At 43.3% G+C, this 25,016-nt stretch overlaps 2 protein-coding genes across 2 annotated transcripts in view; both read right to left on the reverse strand.

Annotated features, from left to right (window-relative positions):
- lrpprc (leucine-rich pentatricopeptide repeat containing) overlaps nt 1–17,379 on the reverse strand; it is a 79,571-nt gene extending 62,192 nt beyond the window's left edge. The window contains exons 1-11 of the mRNA XM_083775146.1: nt 17,185–17,379; nt 15,909–16,135; nt 15,216–15,338; nt 14,678–14,799; nt 13,948–14,006; nt 13,017–13,103; nt 12,777–12,903; nt 12,424–12,568; nt 11,414–11,562; nt 10,555–10,660; nt 8,683–8,790 (exon numbers count right to left, since the gene is read on the reverse strand). Of these exons, the coding sequence (XP_083631272.1) occupies nt 8,683–8,790; nt 10,555–10,660; nt 11,414–11,562; nt 12,424–12,568; nt 12,777–12,903; nt 13,017–13,103; nt 13,948–14,006; nt 14,678–14,799; nt 15,216–15,338; nt 15,909–16,135; nt 17,185–17,363 (1,432 nt within the window). The 5' untranslated portion in view covers nt 17,364–17,379. The remainder of the gene's footprint in view (nt 1–8,682; nt 8,791–10,554; nt 10,661–11,413; nt 11,563–12,423; nt 12,569–12,776; nt 12,904–13,016; nt 13,104–13,947; nt 14,007–14,677; nt 14,800–15,215; nt 15,339–15,908; nt 16,136–17,184) is intronic.
- A 999-nt stretch (nt 17,380–18,378) lies between these two features.
- Nucleotides 18,379–22,388, reverse strand: znhit2 (zinc finger, HIT-type containing 2). The gene is made up of 2 exons (XM_083774470.1): nt 22,247–22,388; nt 18,379–20,578 (listed from the first exon to the last, which is right to left on the reverse strand). Exon 2 carries the CDS (start codon nt 20,499–20,501, stop codon nt 18,702–18,704), a length of 1,800 nt encoding a protein of 599 aa, XP_083630596.1. The 5' UTR covers nt 20,502–20,578; nt 22,247–22,388; the 3' UTR covers nt 18,379–18,701.
- Between the last annotated feature and the right edge of the window lie 2,628 nt (nt 22,389–25,016).

Here is a 25,016-nt window from a genome sequence, read left to right on the forward strand (position 1 = left end):
TACAGTAGATTAACTTGAACTATATTGAAAAGCAAACATCAGTGGAAAATGACTAGTTCCCCCACATGGAGACTGCAGCTGGAAAATGTGACTCGTTTCTTCTGTACTCCAGAGTAGAAAAACAAGTAATCAAGGGCACGGTGGCACAGTCGGTAGTGCTGTCGCCTCACAGCTAGGTTCGATTCCCGCTGTGGACGTGTTCTCTCCTCCGCGTCATCAGTGCCCATACCAAAGGCGAGGTTGGCGAAAGGGCCTTTCTGTGTGGCGTTTGCATGTTCTCCCCGTGTCCCCTAGGGTACTGTAGGTACCCTCACAAAAAACATGCAGTAATCCTGGTCTCTAAACTACCTCCCCCTGGTCAGCCAGGGGCCTGATGGGAGGGGAAAGGAACTGGTCAGAACAACGTGTTACTTCCATCCATTACGTCCGGCCCGGGGAAACTCTCCCCCGTCAGGTGAAAAGAAGCAGATTGGACTCCTCATGCATAGAAGGAAGCATGAGGTCAGTCTGCTGCCCCACCAGTTTGGCAGAGGAAGTGTAGCGCACAGGATTACATTAGATAATTGACACTGGGTGATGAAAATGGGTTGCAAAATGGTGGGATAATTTTTTTTAAGAAGAACAAGTATTCAAATCTGTCCGACTGTTGGAGATCCTGTGGGGAGGTAATGCCGAACCTTTTATTTATTTATTTTTATTATATTTTCTGGGGTTGCCCATATTGGAGAAGTGTCCATTTGACAGTGTCTCGGAAGCAGTTGTTGAAATGCATTTGATGTATCTTACTGACCTAGAAGAACTTAAATGTACAAAGCAAGAAGAAGAAAATATAAATTTATATTAACATAGAATATATAATATTAATATTAACCAAAAATGGCTTAAGAAAGATATACAGACAATAAATTAGTGGATTGATTTAATCTACAATACAATAATAATAGTGAGAATTACAAGCTTTCATGGAGAACTGGTTTAACTGGCTTACTAATGTATTTACCATAAGACCAGAATTTTTGAATTTAGTATATAAGTTGAGTTTATTTTCCTTTTGTATGGTTGACCACCTTGAGTGACCCATTAATGGACTTTATATTCCCCTGTATGTATACAAGACAGTATCTATGAGTGAGTTAGTCGAGAAACATATCCCCCCCCCTATGCATATGTCTGTATGATTGACTGTATGTAATGTCAGTCCTTTCCTGTATTTCGGTTTTATTGGAAGCAAATAAAGCTGTAGAAAATGTGTCGAGAAATGAAAAACAGTTGCAATCATTTGACAGACATTAACATTTCCCCCACAATCTCACATTCAGGCCTGGAGCCGTGGACGCAGTGCTTTAATCAGGCTCCAAGAAATAAACCAACACGCACATTCTCTCACCCGAAGAGTTGGGCACAGATTCATAAACTCAGTCTCAGAATACTAATGGCTGCTCCTCACAGCCTTGGGCTGCGCTGGTGGATACATGCACTCACATTCAGTCAGTCAGTCTCTCTCTCTCTCACACAGCCTGAAGTGGACTCTTGCACCATCACCCTGCTCTCCAGCAGAGCCCTGTGGTCCTGCCCCAGGGAAATGGGCCAAAACAGCCACATGCATATGGAATAGCAACTCACACACTCAATATGCCCTGAAGTGCGCGTGTGTGTGTGTGCGTGCGTGCACGCGTGCGTATATTGAGGAGCCACTTTGCATATGCCCGAGTGTGCCCACAGAAGACATGGGTCTAAATGAATATGCATGTGTGTGTGTGTGTGTGTGTGTGTGTGTGACAGTGTGTGTGTGTGTGTGTGTGTGTGTGTGTGTCAAATTTGGGGCATGATTGGTGTCTCCCAATTGGATTTCACAGAAGTTTAATTGGGTTAGGAGATCTGGAATGGCTGCCAGTGTCAATGCAATGTCCCCAAATGCTTACAAAGTGTGTGTGTGTGTGTGTGTGTGTGTGTGTGCGGGCGCGCGCATGCGCGCGCGCGCGCGCTCGCTCAAATGCATACGTATCCATATTTAGCGTGTTGCTATGTGTATGTGATGACATAAATATCAAGGAATCCATATGCTATATATGACTGCTGAGAACACATCAATACACCTTGTTCCCATGCAGACCTCAGCAAACTTGCTAAGTGCTTCCCAGGGTCAGTGCACCTTGGTGTGTGTGTGTGTGTGTGCAGGCGCGCCCGTGTCTGTGTGTGTGTGTTTACTCTCCACTCGGGTTCTGAGACACGGGCTCTGTATTTCTGTGTCCTCTTGGGAGGCGTGTGTTCACCTGGCAGTCTCTCTCTTTAGCTGAATAAAAGATGAAGCCAGTGCTTTTATCCGCCATTAAAACCCCCGGCCGGGGGGCTCCATTACCCCCAGGTAGGGCTACCTGAACCACTCTGGGCCCGGTTCATCTAGCCATCCCGCCATCCATCCATCCATACGGATCACTCATTCATTCATCCCCTCTCACTATCCCGCCTTCCGCGGGGCACTTTCAAGAAAAAGTAAAACGGGGCGATCTGCTCCCTACTCTTCTCAATGGAAGACTCATATCCTCTGTCCATTCTTGCCAGTCTCATCCCATGTCAGCCGTCGTGTTTTTATGAAAGGGAGAGAGGGGAGCACCTGTTTTCCTGCTGAATAATCCATGGTGCATTTGGTGGTGAGCCAGACGGATACGGAACAAGTGAATGGGGACGCGGGCGGTATAAAAGCCCCGATATACTTTGTCGAGCGCCAGTGTTGCGCACCGAGAATAGCTGATCTAACAAGCCCACAGCATGTTTCGCAGACACTCGTTGTGATCTTGTAGATCGACTATTTTCAGTGCGCAACACTGGCGTGCATCTAAGTATATACATGTACTGTATATGTGGACGTTTCTGTCTCCTAGCTCACGTGAGATTTCTCAATCATCAGCACTTTTTGGTCGACCGTGTGTTTTTTAGAGTGCGTTCGAGAGCTTTTAAAAAGGCATGATTACTAAGTGGGGGTAACATGAAGCATCTATTCCACGTATTCACGTCTGGCTGTTTGAATGTCCGTTCTAGAAGATGGGGGAACTTGGGTGGTGCTAGAGGGTCACCAAAATAGCAGTGTTCATCTTTCAGAAGCATGACTGTACGGCAAATTCCATGGCAATCCAGACAGTAGTTTCCAAGACCAAGATGTTGGATGGAAGCAGGACCGACAAACATTGGCATCCTTAAAGAGCCCCACCATTTTAGGAAACTTGATGGGGGGTAAGATTCGAGGAGAGGATAGAGATCTGGTAAACATTTTACTGGCGGCAGCAAAGAAAGCTGTCACAAGAAAATGGGGACAGATGGAACCTCCAACACAGGGACAATGGGAGGACTTGATTCAGGAGATACATTTTATGGAGAAACTGACACACCGTCTGAGGCTACAAGAAGAAAAAATGGAAGGCAAATGGTATAAATGGACAATATTTAAGGGTATAGGGGAATGAGAGACAATTGTAAATGCCTAGAAAAATGTATGTAAATTTGAAACTTAATGTCGATGCCTGTTTCTTTTTTTTTCTTTTTTTGTACGTTTGTGGTGTTATATGTATTGTATTATCTGTCTTGTCTTAAAAACCAAAACAAATGAAGTTATAAAAAAAAAGAGCCCCACCACCACTACTGGGACTAAAACACGCTTTTTCACTCGACTGCAGTACTGTCTATTTAAATTAAAATCAATGCATTAAGATTATGCATGATCAAGGATTATGAAACTTCAAAAGGCTCGGTGGCAAAGAACACAATTACTTTAGCATGTGGAGCAAGTGCACTTCCTTCAATTGCCTCTTTGGCTGTGGGTGTCACAATTACTTTATTTTGGCCACACAAAGACATTATCCTTTTACTAATTAACCCATTTTGTCCTGAGGACGATTCTAAATAAATGTTTTCTAAATACTGACAGTTTTCAGAAAAAACTATGTTTCTATGTCAGTGGTTCTTATACATTTTCATGTCAAGGACTCCAAAAATTATATGTAATTGGCTGCCGAAACCCCATCTGAAAATATGTTGTTCCAGGGACCCTCACCCCAGAAGCAAAGATTTGAGTTAAAATCGTTCGCTCTGAAATAATATATATCCATAGATTTGCGCCACCTTTTCCCGATTTAAAAAGAATAGTAGACCTACGCCGCGCTATGAGTATGTAGATCTGCTATTTTTCAATAGCTAAAGTATAACTTAAAACACCAAATGGGGTTCACGCCAAAAATGGGTTAAAGCAACACAACTTTTCTCTTCTACCCTGGATTTGCTGAAATTTTTACCATTGAACATAATGGAGCTGGCCCTGCTTACCGTAGATTGAATCTTGACCATCAGGTCAAAATTCGTGTCAGATCCCGTCTCTAGGTGAGATATGACCTTTTACACAATTTTAACGTCTCGACAGAAATGCGGGGAGACAACATAACCACCCCAATTGTATAAGTTATATTGTATATTAACATACTCTACCATACAGATTTGGACAAAACTGCATTGCATTCATTAAGAAAACGTTACATAGTGAGGCTAGACGGGAACCCCTTTTGGTGCTTTAACTAAGCATTATGTTATACTTTAGCTATTGAAAAATAGCAGATCTACAAGCTCATAGCGCGCCACTCGGTGGCTATGCTTGTAGGTCTGCTATTTTTGAGAAATCGTGAAAATGTGGCACAAATCAATTCCCTGCCTGTGCTGTGATCCTCTGCTTTAGCAGTCTAAATAATTGTGGGAGCACACCATTAGCATGGGCCTACATGACTTGTCCCATTCTGAAGCCTGATATACCACATAAGACGACCTGCACTACGGGGTCAGTGAGTAAAGGGCCTGATATACGGTACTTTGTTACGTGTGGTGTCACGCGGCAATAAATAGCAGATCTATGCATGGCAATGGTCACAAGATATGATCATCAGATGCATGTCTTCAGGTTAACTGTCAAACAAGAGCAGAGAGGGAGAAGAGAGAGGAGAGGAAGAGGAGGAGTGGAGTGGAACCATTACCTGTCATCTTCCATCTTTGGACATGAGTACCCGTCATATCTCCTCTTCTCTCTCTCCCTCCCTACTTCAGTTTCTTTGTCTGTCTCCTAAAATAGACCTCAGTAGCGATGGAGACGTGTGTCGTTTGAAAACACACTTTGCAAGCAGCATTATTCCTCTTTACAGAAGGTAGGTTAGAGGTTCTGTTCGGCTTCAAGTGTGCTTTTTTTCCCCTCCTTGTCCCATTTTCTTTTTCCCCTCTCGAAATCAGGGTGACAACCTTGGTCTCATCCCGGCAATTAACATGACCCAGGCCAGCACATAGTTAATGGAGGACTGCATGAGCCAGTGCCACGGTGCTATTCCCATTAAGAACAGATGAGGGGGGGGCTGCATTAGCCCATTTTGGACTGAGGTCGATTAAAAAGAAAGGCTTCTAAATCCAAAATTCTTTCAGAAAAACCTATGTTTCTATATCAGTGGTGCTCAACCTTTTTCATGTCAAGGACCCCCAGAATTATCTCTATTGGGCCACGGAACCCCAACTCAAAATATGTAGTTCCAGGGACCGCCCCCAGAAGCAAATATTTTAGTTAGAAATGTTCTCTCTGAAATACATATTCAATGATTTGCGCCACATATAACGATTTTTCAAAAATAGCAGACCTACAAGCTACGAGCTTGTACATCTGCTATTTTTCAATAGCTAAATTATAACATGTTTAAAACACCAAAAGGGTGAGGACAGGATGAGGAGGTCGTCGTCACACACAAAATAGAGATGAGGCTTAAGAGCTTGGGCAGACCAGACATGAATGAAGGCCTTTGCATCTCTCCTGTCACGCGGAATACAAACCCAAGACCTGACAACACTGCACAACCCCCCCCCCCCCCCCCATGTTCTCCCAAGTCTTCCTCCTTTCCTTCAACAGTGTCAGAAGCAATAAACGCACATTACATCTAAAGGACTGACAAGCACTGGCTTTGCTGGCGGCAGGTGGAAGCGTGGTCCTAGCATATGCTTCCGCTAAACCCGCCAAATCCACACCTCATCAAAATGCAAAGACCCCCCACCACCACTTCCCCTACTGTTACTCGGCTACCCAGCTTCTGCCTGCTAGTGACACCTGTGGACAAAAAGTGACACAACGCTTAATATTTCATGGGGCCGTGCACACTGGCGCGCGTAATCCAAAGTGAATTCCCTCAGAGCTCTCGCATTTACATGAAATCAAGTCACTCCGCATCAGTCACGTCACCTGCACACACACACACACACACTTCCTACAGCCAATGAGAGAAAGGGCAAGAAGTGGCTGTATCATTCATGAGGGCTAAAGCCAACATGTTCAGGAGCAGAGTGAGTGCATGTGAGCAAAAGAGAAGATTTCCTGTCGTCCTTATTCTTCCTTTAGTTCCGGTAAGTGCCACGACAACTAAATGGATGTTTTTCGGCTCATCGTGTTTGCATGGATTTCAGAGCGCGTGGTTTAAAGGGTGAGAACCAGCACTGTGCTTGTGTGTGTGCGTGCGTGTGCGTGTGCGTGTGCGTGTGTGTGTGTGTGTGTGTGTGTGTCCCAACTGGCCTCCTGGCACTGAGGCGTCACCACTCAAAGCAGGGAATCTGCAACATACGGTACAAGTCCATTCCATCTCCTAGTGCCATGCCAGCTCAAATGCTGTCAATTAGCCGACAGTGGGAAAAATTACATAACTTATTAATGGCTGGCCAACAAAAGAGAACCCCCAAAGAGACAGTGAGAGCTCAGCATAAATAAGAATGTTTTGAAAGCCGGCTTCTTGTGACTAAGCGCGCTTGACAGGGTGAGCCGGGCAAGACATTGTGAATTCTGACAGGGGTGTCGGCTCTCAGAGCGCCGCTTAACTGTCACAGAGATGATTTTTTTTCCCAAAGCTCATCAAATACTAAACATGGATTTAAAGGTAAAGCAAGGGGGAGGGGTGGGACTGGAGCCCATAGATTTGATCCAGAACTTGGGGACAGGCAGGCACTGGAGCAAAATGACATTTGACCCTTTCGCCTCCAGCCTGTGCCTGTGTAGGTGCACGTGCACTGTGTGTGCGCGCCCTGGTATGTGACATGCCTTGGGCTACTGAACCTCCCCAGTGTCCTCAAGGAATCCCCAGGCTTCTGCCATGAAGCAGACACCAGTCAACACACACACTCTGTGCCCCTTTATCGATTAGTCAAACTCAAAGTGAAGTTGTCATAATTAATTTATGTAAAAAACTTTGATTCTGCCTTTCCATCTGTCTCTTCTACACTTTCCCTCACAGCTTTCCCACTTTCAAACTCAACATAGTTTACTGCCCACATGTTTTAGAAAACTACTTTGATCACTGCGCCTAAATCATGTTATCTAGTCTGAACTATGAAAAGCTTTCCAGTCTTAGGTCCAGAGGACTAAAATGATCTAATGATCTAATATGAACTAGCATTTGGAGGTGGAGAGGTGAGTCTGTGTCATTTGGGGGCAGGCTGTCCAGAGAATGGCTGAAGTAATAATCTCTTTAAACTTTACAATCCATTACTAGAACGCTCTAGAGTGTGTGTGTCTGTGTGTGACTGTGTGTGTGTGTGTGCGTGCGTGTGTGCGTGATAACTTCTGTTTGTGTGATTATGTCTTCTAACTTTCAGGCAGGGATCAGACGTCTTTGCCCATGACTGCCCTGAACCTGTGTAATCCCTCCCAGAGGGATCACTCATTCATATTTGAGGAGAGTTCCCTTCTAAAAGCCCTTTCTGGGGCAGACCGCTGATTAAATCATAACCCACAAAAAAGCATGTACAATTTTCAATGTAGGCCTTTAGCAGACTCACTTAACCAGAGCGACTTACAATAAGCAAATGCAGAGTGTGTGTAGTGTAGTGCTAGGATCACAAGTAAACCAAGCGTCAGCTGTCTACACAATATTCTATCAAAATAATAATTTTGTACATTGAAACTATAGCATACCTCCAGGTAGGTGAACAACAAATCTGCGAAGCATCGGACTAAATAAACTGACATCTAAATTCGGCCGCGCCTGGTCACCTCTCCCGTTTGTGATATTCATAGACAGGATCTCAAGGCGAAGTAGTGGGTGAGAGAGTATACTAGTATACGGTTCGGTGAGCTAAGGGTCGCATCACTGCTTTGTGCAGAGGATGCGGTCCTGATGGCACCATCGGTCCAAGACCTTCAGCTCTCACTGGATCGGTTCGCAGTAGAACGTGCGGCGGCTGGGGATGAGGATCAGCATCTCCAAATCGGAAGCCATGTGGTTCTCATCGGGAAACTGATGGGATTGTGCAGTCCAAGTAGGGAATGAGACTTTGCCCCGGGTTATGGAGTTTAAGTATCTCGGGGTCTTGGGGAGGACGGAGCAGGAGATCAGCCGGAGAATCAGAGCAGCTGTGACGAAAAGAGAGCTGAGCCAGAAGGCAAAGCCGTCTATCGACCGAGCAATCTTCATTACTACTCTCATGGTCATGAAGGATTCAGTACCGTGCCCTCATCCAAGTTCTTGAAAAATATTTTGTTATTGGTTGGCATTACACCTCAGTGTGATCCCCAAAGTTATAAATGGATGTGTGTGTGTGTGTGTGTGTGTGTGTGTGTGTGTGTGTGTGTGTGTGTGTGTGTGTGTGTGTGTGTGTGTGTGTGTGTGTGTGTGTGTGTGTGTGTACCTGCAGTGTTGTCGTCCTTCACATGCTGCACAAGGAGGGGCCAAAAGTAGTGAGGCTTTACGGGTAGACCCTGCTCCTTCACTGCCTTCATCAGTTCAACGGAAAAACCTGAAAATAAATCATCATCATATAATAAAAAGGTCAGTAAATGTTTGGTGCAATGGTGGCAACTTCACTGGTTAACTCTACCGGTCAAGCTTAGTTAACAGCAGTCATTTTCCCCAGTTGTGGCATGACTCGTCTATGTCTAAGCTACATTCTGTTCCGGATCTTGAAAAGTGCACCCCCCCCATCCCCAATTCAGCAATTTGTTCCAGCTTTTCATGACCATGAGGAGTTTGTATAGTAAGGGCTGTAATCTGTATAGGCATAGGCCCTCATTTATCAACGCGGCGTACGCACAAATACGGGTGCACGGCATTTATCATTCCAGCATGAACTTGAACGTGCGCCCGGCCAAATATCACGCTTGATCTGTCGTAGGCTTTGTCCTCACCCGTTTGTCGTAGAAAAGCGGAGCAGCATTGTCTGACCAGCTGACAGGCTGTCAAAGGCATCTAAACATATGTTTTCACTTCTAAAATGTATATAAAACTAATAATATTTCCAAGTGTACAAGCAATTAAAATCTTGCAATTAAAAACAATGTTGCAAGTTAGATGCTTAAACGTGTAGTGAAATGAAAAAGAAATCACTTAACATCCGTGGTAATCATATGAGCAGCATACCCAACAATGGATGACAAAAAAGGGTACATTTTCATTTGTGTATTTTTATATCAAAAGTCCATCAAATCGAATTACTTCCTGAAAACGAAAACGTAGTGCGTGATGACTTGTCGAAGCCCACATCGATAAAAAACTATAAAAATGACCTGTTTGTTTCCCCATATCTGCACGTCTGTCCAATACAGCTGCTACTGATCATCTGAAATCCTCAGTTTTTATTCCCATTCAAGATAACATCCAGACAGTGTATTACTCAGTTTAAACTTAATCATCACGCTAAAATATGTATCTGAAAACATTATAGGGTATAAATAAGCCACATGGCAGTAAACTGGTACAGCTGGCAGACTATCTGACTTGTAAACAAACACAATCCATGCGTCCTGCGTGTAGCATAGCTACCGTCCCATCGCCTGAAGGGATGCGACGCTCTTGATTGGTTCAGAAACTTCAGAGCCAGCTTTTCAAGCTGAAACTTCAAAATAAAATGCCCACCGTTTCACTACACCTTTAAGCCATTTAAACAGTGTTTCGCATGAGCGCATAGGCCTATACATGCGAGGATTTGCAATTTTGCACTGCCTGTGCTGGAATAGTGTCATGACATGGAGAGGCATTTGAGGTAGACTGCAGTGTTGCAACAAGGCAGCTAGAGAGTCAAGTCTCCCAACGGGTAGGTTACTGCAATCTACAGCAGGCCCATGTCTTTCTCGAGTTACGGTATGTGCAACGTCGCTCGAATGCCAAATGTGCCGAGCCAGTGCAAGTGGGGACCGCATCCGCATCTATAGGTATATAGGCGAGGCGAGCGGGGGAAACTTTATTGGATTTTTCCATCATGTAACTATGCAGTTGTTCATGCTTGAGTTCATGGGGCGTGCCAGATTGATTTCAGCCGTCACATTTATTAACACTCTTTTTAAGAAATTAAGGAAGGATCAGCTGTTTGCGATCACTTCATAAATGCTGTGCAGACGTCAGTGTATTCCAAAACCGACACTCAAATTTGAGGCAGATTTTACACTGCATTGATTAATGAGGGCCATAGTGTCAGCCTATATGGGAAAATGTGTCTGTAGGAGTGAGAGAGTACCTATGTATGTTTGAGAACGTGTTATGATGTAGTGAGTGAGTGAGTGTATACCTGTCCTTTTGTCCTCCAGTGCAAAGTACAGAGTGAACAGCAGTGGTGATGAATGTAGATTGGCATCCTGGAGTTCTTTGCAGTAATCGACAATCTTCTCCACAGGCTGAGGTCCACATGCACAAACACACATTCAAAATGATTTCATATTATTATGCATACGTGATCAATACGTGTGTAACACTAAAATTATCTCTCCAAGTTCATTTGGGATAAGAAACACCCCTGAATAAGGAAGGCCTAAATCAGAGGGCGGAATGGGATTACCTAACTTCAAACTCTATTACTGGGCGTGTAATTTACGTGCGCTCTCATTTTGGCTCCAAGATCAATTGCCAACGTGGGCATTTATTGAAGGTCAATGTTGCCCCCCCAACATCGTTGTCAGCTTTAAACTTTTCCCCAGTGGCCTCTAAATATACTAAGTTGCCAAAGAATTCCATAGTCTCGCATTCTCTCAAAATGTGGCTCTCAATACGAAGGCATTTCGGTTGGCACCCGGGTTCTGTGTGCGCACCATTGGTCGCTAACCATGCTTTTTCAGAGCATATGTCATACAAAATGCCTAATACCTAAAAACAGTATTAAAAAAAGAATGTGTGTAATACCAATTACACATGTTTCCATTTTGTCTTACTTTTGCCTTTCATTAAACAGCTGTGAAAATAAAAATCACAGCCGTGTGAATTGAGGGGCGCTCTTATCATCAAAATACATCATCTCATTCCAGGCCAATGAGAATTTGTGTCCTCGCCTCCATGCTCTCCGATAATAAGAGTGAGCTGTCTCACTATGTGGAACGCTCACAGCGGTATCATGAGAAGCGCCATATCACAAATCCATGTGTGCGTGTACGTACCTTCTCCATGTTGACAAGGTGTCTGAGGAAGAAGTTGCCCACATTGGGGTTGTCGTTGTCAGACTCCGATTTGGAGAAGGTCTTCAGGATTGTGAAGGCCGTGTCCTCCTGGCCCTGCGTGATCAGGCTCAAACACAGGTTCATAGCATCTACAGAAACAAGAGGACATTTCCTTAAGCCACATACAGTATCATACACATATACAACACACATATCCCCGTTTGTCTTTGATTTGATTAGCCTTTTAGCGAAACAGGAATTGTGAACTTTACTTGGAGACTGTAAGCGCTATATTTATAGAACTTGGGAGGTTCATAATTACGAAGATTAATTCCAAAAGAATTACATCAGTCGGCCTCACGGCTGCGTCTGTGCGATCGAGGCACTTTGCAATTTCCCAGAATTGCACCTTTCCTGTACTACTATAGTACAGTGACTCTGAGACCAGACCGATTACACCTCAAAATACATACAGCAATAATATCTACTAAATCACCCACACTGTACATCATTTGGTGTTCATATATTCGGTAAGGACTACTTCTAGACAATTTAGGGTATTTATCAGATGCTCTATCAACTTAAAAAGTCTCCTACAAAGTGCAAGATCACAGTAAGTGGCATGCCATGAACCAATGGTCAAGTAAATGGAGTGCAAGGAAAACAAGTGCTACAGACTAACTATAGGGTACCAGGTAAACATCAATTGACTGCTGTTTCTTTTGAGTGTGACGTCTGCATCTACCATCGACAGTACATTTGTTGCCCTGCAACCTTATCCAAACTGCTGTGCTGCCTTTGACAACGGAACGTCCCTGTCGGGATCAATAGAGGACTCATCGTATCCTAGCCTCCGTCTAAACAGCATGCCGACATACAGCATGCAATAGAACAACATGTTATGTGAACAAGCATCTATCGAAAATCGAAATGAGCGACACGAAGAATGAGGAGAGCTTGAAAAGGCGAGTTTTCAGATTGCAGCGTAAAATGAGTGACCGTGCGTGTACCTGGTACATAGCCCCTTTCCTGCCTCAAGCACTCCACCAGCACTGGGATGTGCTGCTGGTGTCCAGCCATGGCCAAAGAGAAGATAACCTGCATAAGGTCCCTGTCCATCAGACTGCTGTCTGCAGCCTCCATCGTTTCCATTGTCTGACAGAGAGAGACACAGACATTAAAGAGAGGCACACACACAGAAATAAAAGGGGAGGATCGAGAGGCAAGGGGGGGGGGGGCAACAGTGGATGGAAGAAAGAAATTTACTTCAACAAAAGGCACAATACATATACACTACAACACAGTAGACATTGATAAGTGAGCTGTGAACTGTCCACAAATAACTGACTGAACACATACACACCTTTTTAATATTCTCCATATCTCCCTTGTCAGCATATGCAGTGAGCAGTGCCACATAAGTGTCTGGACCAGGTTCGATACCCGCTCCACACATCACAGGAAGGATGTTTACAGCACCTTCCATGTCACTGAACAAAACACACAAACATTTTAATAAAAGCATCCCCAACATAAAGTAATGTGGCATGTGAGATAGGCAGTGACAGACAGTTTCAAATATTTGTAATAAAAGGTCACTGACCCATCTTTGGCGTGGCCCGTTAACAGGGAGTTGAACACAGCCTCAGTGATTGGCAGGTCTTTGCTCTTCATGAAACCTAGGATGGTGCTGTAGGACAGGAAGACAGGAGGCAAAAGAAGTTCATATCGACTGGTGTCATTTACTGTACATGTTAGTCATTTTGGATGTCCAGGGCAACTTGTCCAAGAATGGTTTGACAACCGACCTCGATTCCTTGGGACACGTAGATTACTTGCCACAGAGCCAATACAGTGTGTGGGATATAAATCCTTATTTATACTTTGTTGCGCACCAGTGTCACGCACCGAAAATAGCCAATCTACAAGTTCAGAACTCACAGCACTATATATCATCATCATCATCATACTATAATCATACTATAATTTGCAATGTCTGTCTGTCTGTCTGTCTGTCTGTCTGTCTGTCCGAATGTCTGTGTCACTGTGACTGCCGTAGCTCCTCACTGCACCAATCACTCCCACTTTAAACACAGGCGTTGACCAAAATAATATGGAGGGCGTAACAAAGCCCTTTTTTCCATTTCACACATTAATGATTAATAATGAATTTATTAGTGAATTAAAAATGCAAAGTGTAACTCAAGCCTAACTATGGAGGACGATGAATCATGTTGGGTAAAGCTAGTATACAGCCCATCTTTATATCTAGTAATAATTGATACCCAATATCAGCCTCATGGAATCCCAGTCTCCATTCTGCAGGGAACCCATTTCTGGGTTCTGTACAGTATTCAAAAATGTTACATTTTTGATGCTGCTATATAAATATTTGAAGTTTTTCAGAAAGCTTAGGTCAGGATTTAGAGGCGTTTTTTAGAATCGGCCTTAGGCCTAAATGGGTTAAGGTGAATGAAGCACTGAGCCTCTAAGCATTCCATTTTGTGGGCAGACTGGGCACACAGTGATCTTACCTGGCTCCCTCGATGTCTCCATCTTGGCAATAAGCTGCGATAAGTCTCTGGTAGGTCACCTGGGTGGTTACATTTTTTTTTGTTAGCAATTTAATATTACATAATCCCCCCATGCCAAAATGTGTTTTGTAAAAATCCACCTGTTGGTGGCGCAATAACAGGCCAATGCGAAAAGGGTGGGATATATTCCTCAGCCTAGTAGGAAAGTCTGTGAAAGATGTCACGTAAATTGCACGCTACGTTCGTGATTTGATGCTTTTTGTTCAAAACGGGCCAATCTTGCAAACTTTGAAAGCCAATGTTAGCCAATTAGGATGGAATATGAAATATCGGACAGATCTGTTTGGAACACATGACTATAGAGATAGTGTGTAACGATTTGTGGGATTTTTGGAGCGAATCTGGAGGAGTAATATCTAAAAATGTGTTTTTCAAAAGTTGGCCTCCTGGTGGCACTATAACAGGCCGTTCTGGAAAGTTTGGGGCAGAGTTTCATTGTTGCCAGGGAGTGTGTGCGCGCAAAATTTTGCATCGACCGGGTTAACGGTGCCGGAGATTAGCTGTACACAGATGGACGGACAGACGTGAATCTCACACACACACACGGACGGAGTGCAAAACATACTGCCTTCGGTCTGGTGGAGACAATGAACAAAACTAAAAAAGGAATCAAAAGAATGCTGCGAGAAGTTTTACAGAGTTGTGTGTATACCCAGCCTGCAATACATACTCTGTTGGGCGCAACATTAGCAGCTTCCATCTTGGCCAGGAAGTCAGTGGGGGAGAACTTGAACTCGTTCTGCAGATAAACCTTCAGCAAGGCATTGTAGTGGCTGGAATCATACAATGCACCTAGACAGAGAGATGGGGAAAATGCTAATTCAGTACAACATCCCTTATGGAACCAGGGAAACTATACTCTCTTCGGGAATTACATCCATTTGTTTCATTTCAACTTACACCAAGAATGTTATTGTGTGGTAATTGGGAAACCAAGCCATGGCGAGGGGCTGACTGCCTTAAAATGTCTGCACTTTATGCCCAAGTGATCCCTGACCAAAATAGTTCCTTCATTACATTGTGATGCATTCAAAAATAAATTTTACATACTTGAAAATAATATATAACTTGGAGTGACCGATTTATTTTATTATACTATAATAGTTTAACCCGAACACCATTCCCAGGTCAACCCTACTGTGATACAGCAACATAAACAACAGGACGGTTAAAGAAGGGTGTGGGTGTCCTATTGCGTGTTCCCGTACCCAGCTCCTGTAGCTTGTCCCAGATGCGGTGTGCGAGCTCTGTGCGCTCTGCATATGGCATCTCTGGCATCAGACTGCCACAGCTACGCAACAGCAGAAGAGCCTGGTTACCACTAGGAAAGCCTATAGCAAGACATACAGGGAGATGAAAGAAAGATAATAATGGGACAAAGGATAGGGAGAGAGAAATATAAGTTGGGAAGAATCAAATAATTTTAATTAAGTAAACAAGAGAAATCAAACGACATCCTGAGTTATTTTTTGATTGCATCAGTCCAAGACAACTTCCTTTTTCACTGTAGAATACATTTGTTTATCTGTACGGTTACATCAGGGATCCTGCCTGATACTGAAGGGTTAGCTGATGCTCAGGCAAACATGGGAATTTTATAAAACTTATGTCTTAAGGGATATTTAAAAAGATATGAAAAATAAATGAAAAAAGTTAAATCACATAAAAACCACTGAAGAACATTTAGAAGAACATTCTAATGTGTGAGGGGGCTGTGATTTTGACTTTTTTCATTTGTTTATTTTATTTCAAAATGGACAATTTCCAAATTTCACAGATAGAACGTTTTAAAGAAAAATAATGGGAATAATTTGGTCAGCCTTTTAAAGGTAAATTTGAACTAAAGAGTAGCGCAACGGGTGTCTCCCTGGCTGACCGTCCTGTCCCATTGGCTGGCCTACCTGTCCTGCAAATGTCGTGGAATATGCGAAGGAACTGGGTCCTGGTGATGCGTCCCGTCCTCCTCACAGAGTCGTCCAACTTGGCCAGGGCCCAATCAAACTGCTGTGCCTGCTTGGAACGCACCCCTAGGCTGGCCTCGTCCTCCCTCTGCTCTGTAGAGACAGCGTAGCATCGCATGGTCCCCGATGATGATGATGATGATGATGATGCACAGGGCCACACGTGCCTGACAGCATAAGGCATGGAGAGGTGGTGGATTCAGGGAAGAGGAGGAAGAGAAAGCCAATAAGCCATGAGGAATGAAATAACAAATGAACAATAATTATCATTTAGTCCCCACTCTCCTTTTGGTTATTTTTTTGTCATGGTGTATTGCAACTTGCAAGTTACGTGAAATGTGTGCATTTATACCCATACTAAAGCCCAAAACACACCAGTTGCAACTCCTCCAGAGGTAGAATAAATGTCATTTAATTTAATGACTTGGTACGTCATCAACAATACACGTATTATGATCGGTTACTTAAAGTGTCCACCTGAGCAGTAATGATTTCATGTATATTGCACCCACAGCCACTGTTAGCCCCATTCGGGACCCTAGTTGTTTACCTTATTTTAAACCATCCCTGTCCCTAAATGGCCTTAATTCTTGCTTATTTACCAAGAGCCATGACCTTGACCATGCAATATTACAAATCACTATTAACTCGTAGCCATGCGTGCTAGGCTGCTAGCCACTGCCAGGATAAACTGTAGCTTAATTATCAAACATGAGCCATGGGACCATAGACAGACTACATGTATCTGCATAGCAAGCTTATAGGCCTGTTTGCAGGTAGCCATGGTTCATGATAATCATCATGACAGTCATGTTTCAGGGCTATAGTTTGCAGGTGGCTGGCTAAGTTGGCTAACACACAGGGCTAACTAACGTTATACACAGGCCAGGGACATGCATAATTCACATGAATGACAGTTACCCACGCTGTTAAAAAATAAAAAAGTGGTACGTTTCATAAGGAAAATAAATACATTAATGTATAGCAAGTTTCCTTGTATAAAAAAGAATAAGGGAGGCCCACTCGGGCCATGCTATATTTGTCATCATTCATACCCCACGTTTGAATGACATCTCATCACAACACATTTCAGTAAAATAAATAATTGTATCGTTGTCTACACGTGATGAACCGTAACTGTCATTCGTTGACCCTCAATGACATATCCCTTGAATGTGATCACGCGTGGACCACAGCTAGCAGGGCTGCGTGATACCTGGGCACAGTTCCCACGCCGCAGGCAACCTGTCTGGTACACGGCCCGGTTGTTCTGCCACCGACGGCTCCGCCGTACAGCCGGCTGAGCGGCGGTCCATTACGCTTGGTCCCGACGATCTGAAGGGACCCCGAAGGCGAGAATCTGAGGAGCCGGGCTGATCTCAAGAGCGCCGCCATGTTTTTCCAGAAGCAGTGTTCCGTCGGCAGATATAACCTAGCAGAAATGACTTCCGGTGGACGATCTCTTCAAAATAATAGCGTGTAAATACTACTCAAATGGGGACTGGTTGTCGAGTCTACTAAGGCCAAATAAATAATGCAAAGGAGAGCATAGGAAATAGTGTGCTTGCAATTATCTTATCAATAACCACTCTTTATATAGGGCATGGCTGAATCATGCTTGTCACTGATGATGTCAGTCGGCTATAACGATCCGATCATGATAGACAGACAGTCATCTATATCCATATGTTCTGGTCAAGCTATATCCATATTAGCCCTGAAACATGACTGTCATCGTCATGATGATTGTCATGACAAGTACGAGCGTCATGTGAACCATGGCTATATCCATATATGAATTTCTACATTGGCATGATGTCAGCAGCACTAAATGTCTCTGTCTGTCGCTTAAAGGTCTGTCGTCTCGTCTCCATCCATGAGAGGTCCAAATATGGGGTTGTGTCGTGATGTTGGCTCATAAACAGAACAGAAGTCTTATGTCTGCTGACAGAACGGAGCCGTTTTCGGTCGCAGCATGGAAGGGCATCCGTACCACGTGACCGTTCAAAGACTAGCTATGAGCCAGTTTATAGCATAGGTAATGGGTTATTATGGAGTATACATAATACTCTAAGGTTAATATTACTCATACACTACTAATCAGACAAAACTGATTGACTAAATTAAAAAAAACAATCAAATTTGTACCTTCACCTTCATGTGTAAGCCTATTAGGTATATTTTCTTTTGTGATGCATTGAGAAATCCCAACAGAATCTTTCAAATGTCCTATTACAATATGATTATGAACTGTTAAAAGTGAGCACAATCACACAGACACACACACACATACACGTAGTATGTGACATATCATGTGACAGAAAACCTCCAACTGCAACTCTTGGGAAGGGACAGCACACTCGAGACAGACAAGACTCACTTAATGCTTCATTTTTTTTATTATGCCGTGTTTAACAGTCTGACACAGAAATGCATTTTTGATTCATGTGTTGTAATGAGAAATCACAAAAATATTAACAATTTTTATTACAATATTAAATGAGTGAAAAAGTGTGAAGTGAGGGGTAATCTTATCATCATACATAATTTCATTGCAACCAATCAGAATTTGCTTCCTCACCTTCGATGTTTGTGTTACGCAATGTTTGTGTTTACACTAACACTCAAAATTGTCCATTCATTGTCAATGGGACTTAATGTTTGTGTTAGGACAATGTTTGTGCACATACACCAAAAGGAGCTGGACAAAAATAAGCATACAGAAAAAGGACTTTATTGTCTCAATTCTTCTATCAACACGCTATTCCCCCTCCTCTTTCCTTTCTTCCAGCTCTCCTCGACTGATCTCTTCTCTTTCTCCAACGTCATTCTCTTACTGCTCCTTCTACTGTGCTCGTTCCACAGCCCAATGGCCAGTCTTCGTATTTCACAGGCGTTGTCGTCAGACACCCAGGCTAGAAAGAATTCACACTTTTTTCTCGACAGGAAGAGCTGCTGTCTCTTTTCTTTTTCCTCCGCTCCTTTAGGTAGAGCTGCTCTGGCCCTGGAAAGCGCTGAGTGGAGCTGACTCAAGGCTGATAAGCAGTATCCAACAGAGTCTGTCCTGCTCCTACCGGTCATGATGTGAGCAACTGCTTCCACTGCCCTGGCTGGTGCCTCAGGGTCATCCTTGTCAAAGTAACCGCCAGTCAAGATGGCAGCCTCTCCGCACTCTGTGGCCTCTTGAAGAAAGCTGAACACCCTACTTGAGCTCAAGGCTTCCGACACGGCCAGCACCATGTCACAGAACTCCAGAGTCAGTGAGTCAATGTCACCGTTGTAAAGGTGCAGGGTGAAGGCGTAGCCAAAGAGTGCATTGACCAAGCCGTAGCATAAGAGAGGAGATGGACTGGCTGTCAAGGTACTCAACTTTGGAATTTTAACGGAAATAGGAGGGACACCGGGTGAGACTGAATGTGTAACCATGATCGTGTCCTGTCTGTTTTGTCCTTTGGTCTTTCTCAACCTTTTGCCTGAATCAGCCTGGTTATGGGCCATTTCTGGTGGTATGTTAACTTGTTTAACAGTAAGATTGTTAAGGCTAGTGCTTCCCCCTTCTCCTGCCTCCAGTTGTCTCTCCTCTTCAGCCTCCAGTTGTCTCTCCTCTTCCGCCTCCAGGACCTTCACCAGTGGCCCATCTCCCTCGTCATGAACTTCCCACCACGGCTTCCAGGGGGGAACCAGCCCACCCAGAGCCCCACCTTTGAGCAGGTTCACAAACCCCTCTTTCTCCTTACTGTTCAGGATTCCCCAAAGTGCCTCTTCCGAAAGCATATCAAGATCTAGCCCTGAGAGTCTATCAGACAAGTCTGTCTCTTCTTCCCCACCTTCAAATGCATCTGCGTCTCCCACACTGGTGGTAGCCAGCAGCTCCCCATCTCCACCCTCCTCTCCATCAAGCTCTTTAAGTTGTCTCAAAATATCCTCCACCTCTGTTGTACTCCCTTCCCCAGACTGTTGAAGCTCAGCTAGCTGGGATAGAAGCTCCAAAATCTGGGCTCCCCTTTTTACCTCTCCACCCCCCTCCTCATCGCTATCTGAGTCAATGCCCGCCTCCCTTAAAATACTTTCCATCCCACCTTCCAGGCTGTCTGCCTCTCGCCTGAGACCCAGAAGGACATCCTGCATCTTCCTCCTCCCCTCAGCCTCCGTCTGCCCCAAGTCTTTCAGTTCATGTAAAACAGATTCCTTGTAGAACTCCTCAGAGCAAGCAGAATGATCCGGACTCCGATAACACGCCAAGCCACAGTAAGGCACGTTACACCGAGGACAGGTATAACAGGAAGCTTTCGACTGGCACAGTCCACAGACCAGGGTCTGTCTGTGGTCCTTCCCATCGTCTGGTTTCTTGGCCGGCGTGAGGAATTCATCCTGGTCGGCACTTCCTCGGGAAGGCAGCACAATTCCATCTGTAGTCACACTTTGGGGTTCGGCTTCATCCCATTCACTGCAGTGGTAATCGCCCTTTGGGGCAATGTCTGTTAAAAGACGCCTCACGGATAGAGGGATTCCCTGTCTGCGTATTGGATTCATGGTGGTAGAAATGGCTGGGCCCACGACGTTACAGCAGGACAGGGTAGCAGATGTGAAGCATCAAGTTTAAGGCCAACCTGAAACAGAGAATATAAAGAAAGAAAGCAGTATTGTAATTTTACGTTACTTGAGTAATTGAGTTATACTCCACTACAACTTAGAGACTTTTAACCCATTTTGACCTGAGATCAGATTCTAAAAATGTCTTCTACATCCTGACAGTTTTCTGAAAAAGCTATGTTTCTATGTCAGTCGTTCTTTGATTTTTCTAAAATAGCAGACCTACAAGCTCGTAGCGCGCCACTCTGTTGCTCGCTATGAGCTTGTAGATCTGCTATTTTTCAATAGCTAAAGCATAACATAACACCAAAAGGGGTTCCCGCCCAGAATGGGTTTTAATACACTACAATAACAATTATTTGACAACTTTAGGCAGGCTACTACTAGTTACTTTGCAGATTCAAATCATAACTAAAAAACAAAAAACATACATTACACATATTAAGCCACAATTTGCAACTCTAGATTTTTGTATAATGGGATCGGGATGAATCTAATACCTTCTATTGACTCCCCATTCATCCAATTTGCTTTTGCAATCTGCTTGTATTCAACATTAAACTCACCAACATTGCAGCTGTAGGGCAAGCTTGAATTATTCTCTTTCAATCTGCCAAGCTTTTGTTTAATAAAAATCCACATGTTATGAGCTACTTTCTGTCAAGAAATTCTCTGCAGGTGATTATTTTTCCAAGTGTGGAGTTTGGAAGCACTCGTCGAAGACACTGAACGGCCCTGTGTACCACCGGTTTTGCAATTGCACATAATGCAGGAGGCAGCAGCGCAAAAACGAGTGCTTCCAAACTCCAACACTTGGAAAAAGAATCACCTGCAGAGAATTTCTTGACAGAAAGTAGCTCATAACATGTGGATTTTTATTAAACAAAAGCTTGGCAGATTGAAAGAGGACAAGTAAGACGCGCAAACGCGGGAAGCGAACGCAGCTCGTGTGTGTGTGGTTGTGTGTGTGTGTGTGCTACAGCTGCGCCCTGTGTGTGTGTGTGTGTGTGTGTGTGTGTGTGTGTGTGTGTGTGTGTGTGTGTGTGTGTGTGTGCTACAGCTGCGCCCTCTGGTGGCGGGCGGGTGGTGTAACAGCGGGACAGACACACACACAGACATTCAGCCCTTGCTGTCATAGTAAGTGGCTCACTGCGTTCGCAATAATTCAAGCCATAGAGCTGCAATGTTGGTGAGTTTAACGTTGTTTAATACAAGCAGATCGCAAAAGCAAATTGGATGAATGGGGAGTCAATGGAGGGTATTGCAACTCTAGATTCATCCCATTATTAAAAAAATGTAGAGTTGCAAATTGCGGCTAATGTATATTATGTATTATTATTATAGGTTCAGCTCCACCCCAACTAACAATTAAAGTGATCACGTACTCAAGTAGCATTTGATTGCAGGACTTTTCAGAGTATGTGGACATTAATTGTGGTATTGATTAGTAAACTGATTAGTTCTTCCACAATCTGAGCTCATTTAAGTTTAGTATAGCATAGTAGCATAGATAGTACTGTATTTTGTATGTCATACAATATGTTCCTATGAATTGAATATGAAGGACTTTACCGCGGAGGAAAGAGGTGAGACTGAGACTTCTATCTAGCCCTGTTTGTTTGAGGTAATCTAAACGGATTCTATCTGTGTACATAAACAAGCGCTAGATGTACATTTAAACTCACCACGAAGGCGCCGATAGTAGTTTGTAGTTGTACTTTGTATTAACGATAAGGTACGATGTATCATGTATGTAGAATTGATATATAAGATATGTTTCTGCATACATCGCAAAACATGGAGCATCTTCAACGTACGTAGTTTGTTTTGCCGTAAAGTGGTACGTCGCTGTCTGATGACGTCTCGATCGCTGTCGTAATATCTATAAAGATGAAATAAATAAGAAATAATGGTTATATCCCGATATATTATAACTCTATGGGTTATCCACGCTACTGATTTCCAGATACAATATTGGTGAAGTGAGAGGGAAAATGGTAGGGGAATGTTTTGTTGTGTGTCCTCATACATGTTTTGATTATATGGTATTCTTGTTATGACATAATGGGTGTTACTGCTACAGTTCAGGTGATGGAGTTGGTCCTGGAGGCGTCATTGTCCTGCATAATGGAGTCAGTCCCTCGAAAAGGAGAAGAGGGAGAGTCATGTAAGACCGGACACAATGGCATGAAATTAAGTGAGTTGTATTGAAGGTCAAATGGCCATTTTCGTCCAAACCATGCAAACCAACATGGCCTGCAGGTACTCGATGTACATCTCCCTTGGCCACTCATGTATTGAAGCATGTATGGTTCTCAACCAGGGTGTTCCCCACGTTATTTTGGGAGGGTCCCCAGAGGACAGTGAAGTGACAATTTATGGAATTCGCAGACATTTTTAATACCTAAAAAACAAATTGAAAAGAAAAAGGTCATTGCTGCTTCTGCATCTAAAGTAATCAACAAATATAGCCAATCTGCAAGATCATCGTGGCTTGTAAGTAACGCTAGCAGTTGTGAACTTGTAGATCGGCTATTTTCACAATATTTATCTGTGGAAATTGTGTTTACCCAGACAGCGCTGGTTGGCAGGTATCTACACTTTTAGACAGACATGTTTGTGCCAGCATGGATGATTATATTTATTTCTTGATCGCCTCTTGTCTTGATTGTTTAACCATGACGTCATGGGCCGCTGTGCTCCATAACAGGCTTGATAAGCCCAAATCTTACTGATAACTGGTACTCAATAAGCTAAGTTATCGGATTATTTTGGGTATCGGTTATCGAGCTCCATCCCTCCTTTACTCAAGGACCACTGGTGGTCCTTGAGTAAAAGTAAAAACTAATGGGCATAAAAATGTACCAAAAGTGAAAATACTCTTCACGCAGAATGTCTAATGTCAAGTTAGACGATGTATAAAAAGGTATTTTGAAAATAGAAGATCTACAAGTGTCGCATTGCGACGCATGTGATGTATATAGGGATGAAGCAGTTAATGTATAATGTATGTTTTGTAATAATAATCAAACTAGTAACTAAAGTTTTAAAATAATTGTAGTGGAGTGAAAATAAATATTTTCCTCTGCGATGTAGTGGAGTAGAAGTAAAAGTGCTGGGAATTGGAAATACTCAAGTAAAGTGAAAATACCTCAAAAAGTACATGTAGTATACGTCGCTGTCTGATGACGTCTCGATCGCTGTCGTAAAATCTATAAAGATGAAATAAATAAGAAATAATGGTTATATCCCGATATATTATAACTCTATGGGTTATCCACGCTACTGATTTCCAGATACAATATTGGTGAAGTGAGAGGGAAAATGGTAGGGGAATGTTTCGTTGTGTGTCCTCATACATGTTTTGATTATCTGGTATTCTTGTTATGACATAATGGGTGTTACTGCTACAGTTCAGGTGATGGAGTTGGTCCTGGAGGCGTCATTGTCCTGCATAATGGAGTCAGTCCCTCGAAAAGGAGAAGAGGGAGAGTCATGTAAGACCGGACACAATGGCATGAAATTAAGTGAGTTGTATTGAAGGTCAAATGGCCATTTTCGTCCAAACCATGCAAAACCAACATGGCCTGCAGGTACTCGATGTACATCTCCCTTGGCCACTCATGTATTGAAGCATGTATGGTTCTCAACCAGGGTGGTCCCCACGTTATTTTGGGAGGGTCCCCAGAGGACAGTGAAGTGACAATTTATGGAATTTGCAGACATTTTTAATACCTAAAAAACAAATTGAAAAGAAAAAGGTCATTGCTGCTTCTGCATCTAAAGTAATCAACAAATATAGCCAATCTGCAAGATCATCGTGGCTTGTAAGTAACGCTAGCAGTTGTGAACTTGTAGATCGGCTATTTTCACAATATTTATCTGTGGAAATTGTGTTTACCCAGACAGCGCTGGTTGGCAGGTATCTACACTTTTAGACAGACATGTTTGTGCCAGCATGGATGATTATATTTATTTCTTGATCGCCTCTTGTCTTGATTGTTTAACCATGACGTCATGGGCCGCTGTGCTCCATAACAGGCTTGATAAGCCCAAATCTTACTGATAACTGGTACTCAATAAGCTAAGTTATCGGATTATTTTGGGTATCGGTTATCAAGCTCCATCCCTCCTTTACTCAAGGACCACTGGTGGTCCTTGAGTAAAAGTAAAAACTAATGGGCATACAAATGTACCAAAAGTGAAAATACTCTTCACGCAGAATGTCTAATGTCAAGTTAGACAATGTATAAAAAGGTATTTTGAAAATAGCAGATCTACAAGTGTCGCATTGCGACGCATGTGATGTGTATATATAGGGATGAAGCAGTTAATGTATAATGTATGTTTTGTAATGATAATCAAACTAGTAACTAAAGTTTTAAAATAATTGTAGTGGAGTGAAAATAAATATTTTCCTCTGCGATGTAGTGGAGTAGAAGTAAAAGTGCTGGG

The sequence above is a fragment of the Protomyctophum parallelum genome (assembly GCF_964188405.1).
Source record: "Protomyctophum parallelum genome assembly, chromosome: 10".
Taxonomy (NCBI): domain Eukaryota; kingdom Metazoa; phylum Chordata; class Actinopteri; order Myctophiformes; family Myctophidae; genus Protomyctophum; species Protomyctophum parallelum.